This window comes from Oncorhynchus kisutch, linkage group LG17, assembly GCF_002021735.2.
Source record: "Oncorhynchus kisutch isolate 150728-3 linkage group LG17, Okis_V2, whole genome shotgun sequence".
NCBI classification, from domain to species: Eukaryota; Metazoa; Chordata; class Actinopteri; order Salmoniformes; family Salmonidae; genus Oncorhynchus; species Oncorhynchus kisutch.
This window is the reverse complement of record NC_034190.2, coordinates 39,068,910-39,082,686: the sequence shown is the minus strand read 5'-3', so window position 1 is coordinate 39,082,686 and position 13,777 is coordinate 39,068,910. Positions and strand designations below refer to the sequence as shown.

Genomic DNA, 13,777 nt, shown 5'->3' with positions numbered 1-13,777 from the left:
CTAAAAAGAGAAGCCGAAACACCCAGAGTGAATAGTTAAATCAACTAACTGTATCAAATAGATGCTGGCCTTTTTTTTGAACGTTTTCCTGACTGTGCCTGTCTGTGTCTGTCCTTGCAGGGTGCAGTTCAGGTGGGTCATGTCAAGGTGCCCCCTGGATACCACCCTATCGATGTGGAGAAGGAGTGGGGTCGTCTGCATGTAGCCATATTGGAGAGAGAGCGTCTTCTAAGGACAGAATTTGAGAGGTGGGTCAGCCATTATACAGACGCACAAAACTGTGGTCGGAGGGCCTATGGTGTTTGAGATTATACCTTCATCTTTGAGATGAGGCTGAAATCTGTTGCACGTGTTTTTGTTAGATGCAGTTTTCAAGAGAAATTCTGGATTTAGGGACTCTGTCACATGGTGTTTCTGTTGTGTTTCAGTTGTTAAAGCAAACTCAATGTTTACTAGAAGTAATCAATTAAACAAGACATAAAACATTGGAGAAAATAGCATTTAAACCCTAAAGGCGTCTGTAACTATGTGGTTGCTGTAACTATGTGGATTATAACCAGTTTGGTAGATGTGAGAAGACATTGTCAGATAAAGATAGCTAGACAACCCGACCATGACTCACTGAAAGATCCATGCACTGCCGTTGCCATGGCAAAGAGTTCAAAACCTTTCAATAATGTGATTATTTGTGTCCTAAGCAAGTTATTATAGGACAATCCTTTCCAAATCACAAGCAGGGCGTATGTAGTTTTTGGTAAGGGTTGGTCTCTCATCACAAGACTTCCAGTCTTGAAGTAAGCAGTCAGGGCAGCGGTCGGAGAAGCTACTGTGGTCTGTGAGTCACGCAACAGCCAACCACCCAACACCTTATCGCCTTACAACATCCTGTGGACTGTCATCATATCTACTGGGGAGGACAAGCTGTCAGTGATTCCATCATGGCCTTTGCCAGTCAGAGCTATGGTTTAGAGTATTTACTTCGCAAGAAGATCGAGAAGGAGTGAGTGTTTTACCATGCATGCATAACGTTTCTGAGAAGATTGTTGGATGTTTTTTTTTCTCCAGATATTTTATCGAAGCTATTGAAATGAATTCATACCCCCATAATTTTTTAATTTGTATTATTTATTTATATTATTATATCTTTATTCAACCAGGTTGTCCCTTTGAGGTCAAAATGCTTGTTTCACAAGGGATCTGGTCAAGGGGCCAGTGTTGTCTTTGAGTAGAGTATTGTCGGTCATGATTTACAGTTCCATCATTGAGTTAAATCGTTACCTCATTAGACAATACCTCAGCCTAAGAGCCAAGTTATGAGAGACTGTGGAACATGTCTCAACTGATGTGTTGACCTTTGACCCTCAGGCTGGAGCGGCTGCAGAGGATTGTCAGTAAGGTCCAGATGGAGTCTGGGGTGTGTGAGGAGCAGCTCAACCAGGTTGAGGGCCTGCTACAGATGGTGAGTCTCATACCCTGCTGGGGCAGACAGTCACTAGCCAATATAGATAATATATGTATAATGTACAGTCTGTGGCCCTACAGATTTGTAACCACAAGCCCATGCTAGACTGAGTCTAGTCAATGATACAGTGAAATAATACCCTGCAGATTGGATGTGTTCTGATGTTCAAAAGCATTCTCACGCTGATGGATTGATGCCTACTGATGCTGTATTCAAGATGGAACACATGGCGTCATGGTGTTTATACTGTAATCTATGTTCTAGGATGTCCGTTTGCTGAACTCAGGAAAGCCTGCTAAGCACACAGCAGAGATAGAGACAGACCTGGACAAGGCCGAGGGCATGATCCGGTACCTCTTCAACGATGTGCAGCTGCTGAAGGATGGACGCCACCTACAAGCTGAACAGATGTACCGCAGGTCAGAACAACCACGGAGTAAAACCATTTCAGTGCCACGTCATTCACTCAGAGCATTACTGTGTTATTGTGAGGCCTTGTGCGACACGTGATGACACCTAAGCCTCTTACTGTATTGTAACTATTATATTATTACTATGTCTTTACATATTTATGACAAGTGGGTTTGTTGTCATTGAACAAGTCATCATTGTTTCTCCTGTTTTACCTCCAGAGTGTACCGTCTCCACGAGCGGCTGGTGAACCTGCGCAGTGAGTACAATCTGCGCCTGAAGTCCGGGGTAACCATCACCCAGATGTCCCAGATGCAAACCCTTCAGCAGGCACCCATGAGGGTGCGTCCCGAGCTGGATGAGGTGACCCTGCGCTACATCCAGGACCTGCTGGCCTGGGTGGAGGAGAACCAGAGGCGGGTGGACCGGGGGGAATGGGGCTCGGACCTGCCCACCGTGGAGTCCCAGCTGGGCAGCCACCGCGGCCTTCACCAGTCAGTGGAGGAGTTCCATGCTAAGATTGGCAGGGCAAAGGCAGACGAGGTACTTTGGAAAAACTACCTGGGATGGGATTGGAGTTGGACTGATTCAGTCATACCATCATTGATCCTCTTTGGTTAATGCTCAAAGTAGTCTGACTGTTTCTTTTTTTTAACCCTGCTTCTTCTCTAATCTTTAGTCTCTTTTTCTATTCCCCTTCAGAGTCAGCTCTCCCCTGTCAGCAAAGGTGCCTACAGAGACAACTTATCCAAGCTAGAGTTGCATTATGGCAAGCTTCTGGTATGTTCTGGACTCAAGATATTAACGTGCAACAACAACTTTTCAACTATCTGACATTTATCTAATGTGTCTTCTCCAATCTCATTTATATTATTTTCTCCCCAGAGTTCTTCCAAGGCTCGTCTGCACAGCCTGGACGGGCTTCATGCCTTTGTCACTGCAGCCACCAAGGAGTTGATGTGGCTGAATGAAAAGGAAGAGGAGGAGGTTAACTATGACTGGAGCGAACGCAACACCAACATGACAGCCAAGAAAGACAACTACTCGGTATGGCTGTTCTCATCCTCACCATACCTGGAAAGTTCAACTTAATTTAAATATGAAAAGAGTTAAGAATAGTACGGTATCTTGTAGAGTAAAGTAAAAAGCTATTGCACTTTACAGAACAGTAAAATGCCATCTTTAATTAGCTTTTGATCAGATTCTGTAAAAAAAAAAATTGAAGTATTTATGAATGGTCCCCATTAGCTGCTTCCAAGGCAGCAGCTACTCTTCCTGGGGTCCAAAAACATCAATCAAAAGAGAAAACGCTACATATAACATTATGTATAACATTATTACACCACTACAAATCAACAATACAAAAATGTATAATACCACCATACAACTATATTACAATGTACGTGTGTGTGTAGAATGTGTGTGCTAGCGTATGTGTGTGTCTGTTCCTGTGTATCTCTTCACAGTCCCCGCTGTGTGTATTTATCTGGGTTTTTTTTCAATCTGATTCTACTGCTTGCATAAGTTACTTGATGTGGAGTAGAGTTCCATGTAGTCATGGCTCTATGTGGTATTGTGCACCTCCCATAGTCTGTTCTGGACTTGGGGACTGTGAAGAGACCTCTGGTGGCATGTCTTGTGGGGTATGAATGGGTGTCTGGGTTGTGTGTTAGTAGTTTAAACAGACCTCTGGTGGCGTGTCTTGTGGGGTATGGATGGGTGTCTGAGCTGTGTGTTAGTAGTTTAAACAGACCTCTGGTGGCATGTCTTGTGGGGTATGGATGGGTGTCTGAGCTGTGTGTTAGTAGTTTAAACAGACCTCTGGTGGCATTTCTTGTGGGGTATGAATGGGTGTCTGAGCTGTGTGCTAGTAGTTTAAACAGACACCTTAGTACATTCAGGATGTCAACACTTCTTACAAACCAAGTTGTGATGAAGTCAATCTCACCTCCACTTTGAGCCATGAGAGATTTACATGCATATCATTCATGTTAGCATGTTAGTGTACATTTAAGGGCCAGCCGTGCTGCCCTGTTCTGAGCCAATTGTATTTCTCTGACATCGCTCTTTGTGGCACCTGACCACATGACAGAACAGTAGTTCTGCCTGTAGAACCTGCCTTGTTAATAGTTTTGTTAAGGCAGAGTAACATATTATTAAGGACAGACTTCTCTCCATCTTAGCTACTGTTGTATCAACATGTTTTGACCATGACCGTTTACATTCCAGGGTTACTCCAAGCAGTTTAGGCACCTCAACTTGAACAATTTCCACATTGTTCATTACAAGATTTAGTTCAGGTTTAGGGTTTGGTGAATGATTTGTCCCAAATACAAGGCTTTTAGGTTTTTAAATATTTAGGACTCATTTATTCCTTGCCACCCATTCTGAAACTAACTGCAGCTCTTTGTTAAGTATTGCAGTCATTTCACTCGCTGTAGTAGCTGACGTGTATAGTGTTGAGCCATCCGCCAACATAGACACACTGGTTTTACCCAAAGCTAGTGGCATGTCATGTCAAAATTTTATAAAGTAGCCTAGACAGCTACCCTGGGGAATTCCTGATTCTACCTAGATTATGTTTGAGAGGATTCCATTAAAGATCACCCTCTGTGTTCTGTTAGACAGGAAACTCTTTATCCACAATATTGCAGGGGGTGTAAATCCATAACAAATACATTTTTCCAGCAAGAGCTATGATCAATCATGTCAAAAGCTGTGCTGAAGTCTAACAAAACAGCTCCCACAATATTTTTATCATCAATTTCTCTCAGCCAATCCCTCATTTGTGTAAGTGCTGTGCTTGTTGAATGTCCTTCCCTATAAGCGTGTTGAAAGTCTGTTGTCAATTTGTTTACTGTAAATTAGCATTGTATCTGGTCAAACACCATTTTTTTCAAGAAGTTTACTAAGGGTTGGTATCGGATTGGTTAGCTATTTGAGCCAGTAAAGGGGGCTGTGCTATTGTTCAGTAGTGGAATAACTATTGCTTCCCTCCAGGCCTGAGGGCACACACCTTATAGTAGGCTTAGATTGAAGATATGGCAACTAGGTGTAGCAATATCGTCCACTATTATCCTCAGTAATTTTCCATCCAAGTTGTCAGACCCCGGTGGCTTGTCAATGTTTATAGACAACAATAATTTTTTCACATCTTCCAAACTCACTTAACGGAATTCAAAATGACAATGCTTGTCTTTCATAATTTGATCAGTTATACTTGGATGTGTAGTGTCAGCGTTTGTTGCTGGCATGTCATGCCTAAGTTTGCTAATGTTGCCAATGAATAAAAATAATTAAAGTAATTAGTTTATTATGATTAGGGATGCACTTGCATATCTAGTAATATCCCCCCTCTTGCCGTAACTCATGTGTTTTCTTTGGTTTATCTCAGGGGTTGATGAAAGAGCTGGAGCACAGGGAGAAGAGGGTCAACAGTGTCCAGGTCCAAGGAGACAAACTACTGAAGGAGGGTCACCCTGCCAAGACGACTGTAGAGGTGAGAAAAAAATACATTTATATCACCAGGAATTCAGCTAAAATTAATTGAGTAATTATGTTCACGTATTCCCATGAATAAAGATTTGTGATTGTGTCTCAATGTATTAAAGGTACGAAATTAGCATGTTATCTTTAAATACAATCTCTTTTTGGGCTTACTTGTGTTTAATTTACAGCGTTCAAATTATGTTCCGGCCCCCTGACCATATACTCAGACAAAAATCATCCTGTGGCTAAATCTAGTGGCCTACCCCTGCATTACAGTATCTATTTAACAGGGATTTGTGTTTCATGCCTAAAAAGCAGAGGACATGAGGAGGGTGGGTTGTTAAAGCTCTTTTTTAAAGAGGCCAATGGTTGTCTCACACCCATCTCTCTCTCTCTCCACCAAAGGCCTTCACTGCAGCACTGCAGACCCAGTGGAGCTGGATCCTGCAGCTCTGCTGTTGCATCGAGTCCCACCTCAAAGAGAACACTGCCTACTTCCAAGTATGCCCGACTCATATATCCCCCTCAGATGGTCCAATGAGCATAAAAACACTTCTTAAAATACATCATCCTATCTTAAAATGGCTTGTGCTCCTCCTTTTCTACCCATTGTAGTTTTTCTCCGACGTGAAAGAGGCAGAGGAGACGATGAAAAAGATGCAGAAGACAATGAAGAAGAAATACACATGCAACCGTAACATCACTGTGACACGACTCGAGGACTTGTTACAGGACGCAGCTGTAGGTTGACTTACTCTACTTGAAGAAGTGAAATTCAGCAACTCTACTTCAGTGACATTACAATAGCAATAGCACCTGTCATTGTTTGTTTTATTAAATACAATGTGATATTTCCTATAGGATGAGAAGGAGCAACTGAAAGAGTTTAAGACCCATTTGGATGGGCTGAACCGGAGGGCCAAGACCATTGTCCAGCTGAAGCCACGTAACCCAGCAACACCAGTTAAGGGCAAATTGCCTGTCCAGGCCGTCTGCGACTTCAAACAGATGGAGGTGAGGAGATATTAATGTTCATGTGACCAGCTTTCCAGTGGAGAAGCAAACATTCTTAGGCTACTAGTTAGTACACTCTAACTCAAATACTTCTAGTAAGTTATACTTAGTCAATGAAAAGTAATTATTACTTAAAATGTTTATGTGGTACTGACTCAAAACTAAATGAGAAGTTACACCAACTCAGTTTTTTAAAGATATGATAACAAATGGACATTTTCCCAGCATGCTCTACTGCAGGTTAAAAAATATATATACACTACCGTTCAAAAGTTTGAGGTCACTTAGAAATGTCCTTGTTTTTGACAGAAAAGCACATTTTTTGTCCATTAAAATAATATCAAATTGATCAGAAATACAGTGTAGACATTGTTAATGTTGTAAATGTCTATTGTAGCTGGAAACGGCTGATTTTTAATGGAATACCTACATAGGCGTACAGAGGCCCATTATCAGCAACCATCACTCCTGTGTTCCAATGGCATGTTGTGTTAGCTAATCCAAATTTATAATTTTAAAAGGCTAATTGATGAGATCATGACATCAATTGCAATTATGTTAGCACAGCTAACATAGCTGTTAGCACAGCTGTTGTCCTGATTAAAGAAGCAATAAAACTGTCCTTCTTTAGACTAGTTGAGTATCTGGAGCATCAGCATTTGTGGATTCGATTACAGGCTCAAAATGGCCAGAAACAAATAACTTTCTTCTGAAACTTGTCAGTCTATGCTTGTTCTGAGAAATGAAGGCTATTCCATGCAAGAAATTGCCAATAAACTGAAGATCTGGTACAGCGCTGTGCTGTGTACTACTCCCTTCACAGAACAGCGCAAACTGTCTCTAACCAGAATAGAAAGAGGAGTGGGAGGCCCGGTGCACAACTGAGCAAGAGGACAAGTACATTCGTGTCTAGTTTGAGAAAGACGCCTCACAAGTCCTCAACTGGCAGCTTCATTAAATAGTACCCGCAAAACACCCGTCTCAATGTCAACAGCGAGGAGGCGACTCCGGGATGCTGGCCTTCTAGGCAGAGTTCCTATGTTCAGTGTCTGTGTTCTTTTTCCCATCTTAATCTTTTTGTTTTTATTGGCCAGTGTGAGATATGGCTTTTTCTTTGCAACTCTGCCTAGTTTGAAAGTAGGCCTTGAAATACACTGCTCAAAAAAATAAAGGGAACACTTAAAGTCAATCACACTTCTGTGAAATCAAACTGTCCACTTAGGAAGCAACACTGATTGGCAATAAATTTCCCATGCTGTTGTGCAAATGGAATAGACAACAGGTGAAAATTATAGGCAATTAGCAAGACACCCCCAATAAAGGAGTGGTTCTGCAGGTGGGGACCACAGACCACTTCTCAGTTCCTATGCTTCCTGGCTGATGTTTTGGTCACTTTTGAATGCTGGCGGTGCTTTCACTCTAGTGGTAGCATGAGACGGAGTCTACAACCCACACAAGTGGCTCAGGTAGTGCAGCTCATCCAGGATGGCACATTAATGCGAGCTGTGGCTAGAAGGTTTGCTGTGTCTGTCAGCGTAGTGTCCAGAGCATGGAGGCGCTACCAGGAGACAGGCCAGTACATCAGGAGACGTGGAGGAGGCCGTAGGAGGGCAACAACCCAGCAGCAGGACCGCTACCTCTGCCTTTGTGCAAGGAGGAGCACTGCCAGAGCCCTGCAAAATGACCCCAGCAGGCCACAAATGTGCATGTGTCTGCTCATACGGTCAGAAACAGACTCCATGAGGGTGGTATGAGGGCCCGACGTCCACAGGTGGGGGTTGTGCTTACAGCCCAACACCGTGCAGGACGTTTGGCATTTGCCAGAGATCACCAAGATTGGCAAATTCGCCACTGGCGCCCTGTGCTCTTCACAGATGAAAGCAGGTTCACACTGAGCACGTGACAGACGTGACAGAGTCTGGAGACGCCGTGGAGAACGTTCTGCTGCCTGCAACATCCTCCAGCATGACCGGTTTGGCGGTGGGTCAGTCATGGTGTGGGGTGGCATTTCTTTGGGGGGCCGCACAGCCCTCCATGTGCTCGCCAGAGGTAGCCTGACTGCCATTAGGTACCGAGATGAGATCCTCAGACCCCTTGTGAGACCATATGCTGGTGCGGTTGGCCCTGGGTTCCTCCTAATGCAAGACAATGCTAGACCTCATGTGGCTGGAGTGTGTCAGCAGTTCCTGCAAGAGGAAGGCATTGATGCTATGGACTGGCCCGCCCGTTCCCCAGACCTGAATCCAATTGAGCACATCTGGTACATCATGTCTCGCTCCATCCAGCAACGCCACATTGCACCACAGACTGTCCAGGAGTAGGCGGATGCTTTAGTCCAGGTCTGGGAGGAGATCCCTCAGGAGACCATCCGCCACCTCATCAGGAGCATGCCCAGGCGTTGTAGGGAGGTCATACAGGCACGTGGAGGCCACACACACTACTGAGCCTCATTTAGACTTGTTTTAAGGACATTACATCAAAGTTGGATCAGCCTGTAGTGTGGTTTTCCACTTTCATTTTGAGTGTGACTCCAAATCCAGACCTCCATGGGTTGATAAATTTGATTTTCATTGATAATTTTTGTGTGATTTTGTTGTCAGCACATTCAACTATGTAAAGAAAAAAGTATTTAATAAGAATATTTCATTCATTCAGATCTAGTATGTGTTATTTTAGTGTTCCCTTTATTTTTTTGAGCAGTGTACATCCACAGGTACACCTCCAATTGACTCAAATTATGTCAATTAGCAGAAGCTTCTAAAGCCATGACATCATTTTCTGGAATTTTCCAAGCTGTTTAAAGGCACAGTTAACTTAGTGTATGTAAACTTCTGGCCCACTGGAATTGTGATACAGTGAATTATAAGTTAAATAGTCTGTCTATAAACAATTGTTGGAATAAAGACTTGTGTCATGTCATGCACAAAGTAGATGCCCTAACTGACTTGCCAAAACTATAGTTTGTTAACAAGAAATGTGTGGAATGGTTGAAAAAGTCGTTTAGGACATCTTCTTGTGCATAACACAAGTCATTTTCCCAACAATTGTTTACAGATGGATTATTTCACTTATAATTCACTCTATCACAATTCCAGCAGGTCAAAAGACGCGTTCTGTCTCCTAGAGCTGAACGTACTTTGGTGCGAAAAGTGCAAATCAAACCCAGAACAACAGCAACGGACCTTCTGAAGATGCTGGAGGAAACAGGTACAAAAGTATCTATAGCCACAGGAAAACGAGTCCTATATCGACATAACCTGACAGGCTGCTCAGCAAGGAAGAAGCCAGTGCTCCAAAACCGCCATAAAAAAGCCAGACTAAGGTTTGCAACTGCACATGGGAACAAAGATCGTACTTTTTGAAGAAATGTCCTCTGGTCTGATGAAACAAAAATAGAACTGTTTGGCCATAATGACCATCATTATGTTTGGAGGAAAAAGGGGGAGGCTTGCAAGCCAAAGAACACCATCCCAACGTGAAGCACGGGGGTGGCAGCATCATGTTGTGGGGGTGCTTTGCTGCAGGAGGGACTGGTGCACTTCACAAAATAGATGGCATCATAAGGTAGGAAAATCATGTGGATATATTGAAGCAACATCTCAAGACATCAGTCAGGAAGTTAAAGCTTGGTCGCAAATGGATCTTCCAAATGGACAATGACCGTAAGCATACTTACAAAGTCGTGGGAGAATGGCTTAAGGACAACAAAGTCAAGGTATTGGAGTAGCTATCACAAAGCCCTGACCTCAATCCTGTAGAAAATGTGTGGTCAGAACTGAAAAAGCATATGCGAGCAAGGAGGCCTACAAACCTGACTCAGTTACACTAGCTCTGTCAGGAGGAATGGGACAAAACTTATTGTGGGAAGCTTGTGGAAGGCAACCCGAAACTCTTGACCGAAATTAAACAAACAATTTAAAGGCAATGCTACCAAATACTAATTGACTGTATGTAAACTTCTGACCCACTGGGAATGTGATGAAAGAAATTAAAGCTGAAATAAATCATTCTCTACTATTATTCTGACATTTCACATTGTTAAAATAAAGTGCTGATCCTAAGACAGGTAATTTTTACTAGGATTAAATGTCAGGAATTGTGAAAAAAAATCTATTTGGCTAAGGTGTATGTAAACTTCCGACAACTGTAATTGTATGTAAACTTCCGACTTCAACTATATCAGTGTTGTTGCATGTACATTGAGGTATTGATTGATTAAATGTTATGCTACACAAAGATAAATAGCATTTTTCTAAGCGAATCCAATCATTACATCTGTTACTGAAATGATTGTTCCAGTTTAAAAGCTTAGGTAGTCTCCTAAGTGATGCTGGTGAATACAAATGTAAATTCTTGCATAGCCTAATGCTGGCTAGATCCCAATAGGAATTACACAACACTTTGCAAGCCAGCATAATGTTATTTACAATTCGTTTTGGGAAAGTTTGTAATTTTGCAACCCTACTTACTGTATAAGGCCTTATGTATATGCAATATTCGACTAGGAACTCACTTGGTGAAGGACACTTGACTGAAAATGAATGAATTCATCAACCATGTCTCTGTCACTAACAAATACGGTCATGGGTGGTAACTCTACAATTCAATTGAAGAGCCAAGGCACACGGGAAATGATTAGAGGCGCTGGCTTAGTGGGGGTTGTTAAATTTAAGTATACCTTACTTTAAAAAACTGCATTTGTATTACTAATATGAAGGTAGTACTGCTCATTTGAGGTGATCGGTTTCCTCATAAATGTTTGAGCAGCCAGGACTTATCCGGTTTTACGTGTATAAGCACATTCTATCAGAATCGGTGGAAATGTAGTGTTTATTCAAAGCATACACTGAGTGTACAAAACATTGCTCTTTCCATGATACAGACTGACCAGGTGACAGGTGAAAGCTATGATCCCTTATTGATGTCACTTGTTAAATGCACTTCAATCAGTGTAGATGAAGGGGAGGAGACAGGTAAAAAACAATATTTGTAAGCCTTGAGACAATTGAAACATGGATTGTGTATGTGTGCCATTCAGAGGGTGAATGAGCAAGATAAGAATATTTAAGTGCCTTTGAACTGGGTATGGTAGTAGGTGCCAGGTGCACCGGTTCGTGTCAAGAACTGCAATGCTGTTGTGTTTTTCATGCTCAACAGTTTTCCGTGTGTATCAAGAATGGTCCAATGTATCAAAGGACATCCAGCCAACTTGACACAACTGTGGGAAGCATTTTAGTCAACATGGAATCCTTTTCGACACCTTGTAGAGTCCATGCCCCGACTAATTGAAGCTGTTCTGAGGGCAGAAGGTTGTTCCTAATGTTTTGTACACTCAGCGTAGACACTTAGAAGTAGAAAAGCAGTAGTATATGTTTTAGTTTTTTCTCTCTATTTATCTTATTAGTCATGCTTGAAGGCTTGTCATTAGAACTGGTCAGATACAGTACAATGTGGGCATCCATTTTGTACCTATTTCCAGCTCACAGTTCACAGAGGGGAGGAGTGTGTACTGCTGGACAACTCTCAGCCGTACAAGTGGAAGGTGCAGAACCCCAAAGGCAGCAAGGCCACCATGCCCTCCATCTGTTTCCTGGTTCCTCCCACCAATAATGACGCAGTGAGCGGCGTCTCAGGGTGAGGCAACCAATCATCTCCTTGCAATAAAACACCATGGCAAAAGCCTTTGATTCAGCCTTACCATGAAACAAAATGGACAAAACTTTTGATTTAGCCTTACCATTAACAACATTAGCCTGGTCCCAAGTCTTTTTGTGCTCTTGCGTTTGACCCCAGCACCTTTATGGTTCACTAACCTCTAACCTCCCCCCACAGTCTGGACACTAGTCACCAGAACCTGCTGGTCCTGTGGCAGATGCTGTACGTGGACATGAAGAGCCTCATGTCCTGGCAGTACCTGACGAGAGACATCCACCTCATCAGCTCATGGAACATCACCGCGGTGAGCTCAGTTTCACACAGACTGTGTCTCAAAACGGAACCCTATTCCATATGTAGTGCAGCCTGGTCAAAGGTAGTGCACTACACAGGGAATAGGATGCCATTTGGGATGTGCACACATACTTTTTGGAGACAACAATTCTTTGTTGTAGAATTGAATTAGGCCCACAGAATGATTTATTCTTACCTATACAATTCCAAAGGTCCTGGAATGGGGAGGGGGGGGGGAATCGGATGGAATTTAGCCAAGAGAATTTAACACTCTTCCTAACCACACTCACCTTTCCTATCTTTCTTCCCCATCACTACAGTTTAAGACCCTGAGGGTGGAGGAGTACAGGCTAGCTTTGAGGAACCTGGAACTCCACTACCAAGAGTTCCTAAGAGACAGCCAGGACTCCCAGCTGTTTGGTGCAGACGACCGCATGCAGGTGGAGAGTAGCTACAACAAGGCTAGCCAGCACTACGAAGGACTGCTGCACTCTCTGGAGAAAGGTGAGTGTTGGACATCTGGGCAGGTAGAGGGTCTATATAGTACACGAAGTAGCATCAAACCATGTTATTTTTTTTATGACATCAGTGTTGCACATTTTATTTCACACTTTGTTGCACTGCACACCTTATGAGTTGCCGTTGCATTTTCCGTTCATGAACATCATGATTTCAATATTCGTTGTTGTAAATGTTGAAATTCATCACAGGCCCATTTGTCTAGAAATAGTGGTTAACTGTTAAATTCACATTACAGGCTATGTGTCACCCTCTGGAGGTAAGGTGTCCCAGTTGCAGTGTCAGATTGAGCACATTTCTTGACTGGCTTAGCTTTTTCTCTGATAGTTCTGATTCGTTTCACTCCATTAACTTCACTCAACCTATCCATCATTCAAGATTTTCTCTAACTTCTCTGTTCATTGCATTAGCCACCTTGTCCAATCGCATGAGTTTGCATGTGTTGTATAATCATGTTGTTTAATCATTTCTCCTGCATGAAGCTGGCAGTGGATTGAGTTTGATTTTGAAACTATTTGTTGATGAGCAAAAGCTTGAGTGATTATATATATATATATATATATATATTATTATTATTATTTTTTTTTTTTTAACCTTTATTTAACCAGGCAAGTCAGTTAAGAACATATTCTTATTTTCAATGACGGCCTGTATGGATTTATGGATTTCATGAGACATATAGTTCCAGAAAATTACAATAATTATGTGGGCATAAATAATGAATTCATGATCGAAATGACCAAGAACAAAATCAGACTGTTAAATAGCCACAACTAGCCGGCTACCACCCATTACCCTGCCCTGAACTTACCCACTGGCACTAGCCGGCTTCCACCCATTACCCTGCCCTGAACTTACTCACTGGCACTATCCAGCTACCACCCATTACCCTGCCCTGAACTTACTCACTGGCACTAGCCGGCTACCACCCAT

General features: G+C 42.6%; 1 protein-coding gene across 15 annotated transcripts in view; it reads left to right on the top strand.

Annotated features, from left to right (window-relative positions):
* pleca (plectin a) overlaps window positions 1-13,777 on the top strand; it is a 189,613-nt gene that overhangs the window by 154,579 nt on the left and 21,257 nt on the right. For 11 of the 15 annotated variants that reach the window (XM_031793789.1, XM_031793794.1, XM_031793790.1 and 8 more), the window contains 14 exons: window positions 121-248; window positions 1,366-1,459; window positions 1,727-1,881; window positions 2,095-2,416; window positions 2,576-2,653; window positions 2,759-2,920; window positions 5,268-5,372; window positions 5,768-5,863; window positions 5,978-6,103; window positions 6,224-6,376; window positions 11,856-12,010; window positions 12,209-12,335; window positions 12,646-12,829; window positions 13,083-13,103. In XM_031793789.1, the coding sequence (XP_031649649.1) occupies window positions 121-248; window positions 1,366-1,459; window positions 1,727-1,881; window positions 2,095-2,416; window positions 2,576-2,653; window positions 2,759-2,920; window positions 5,268-5,372; window positions 5,768-5,863; window positions 5,978-6,103; window positions 6,224-6,376; window positions 11,856-12,010; window positions 12,209-12,335; window positions 12,646-12,829; window positions 13,083-13,103 (1,906 nt within the window). The remainder of the gene's footprint in view (window positions 1-120; window positions 249-1,365; window positions 1,460-1,726; window positions 1,882-2,094; window positions 2,417-2,575; window positions 2,654-2,758; window positions 2,921-5,267; window positions 5,373-5,767; window positions 5,864-5,977; window positions 6,104-6,223; window positions 6,377-11,855; window positions 12,011-12,208; window positions 12,336-12,645; window positions 12,830-13,082; window positions 13,104-13,777) is intronic. The other 4 variants (XM_031793796.1, XM_031793791.1, XM_031793804.1 and 1 more) reach the window with 1 other exon arrangement.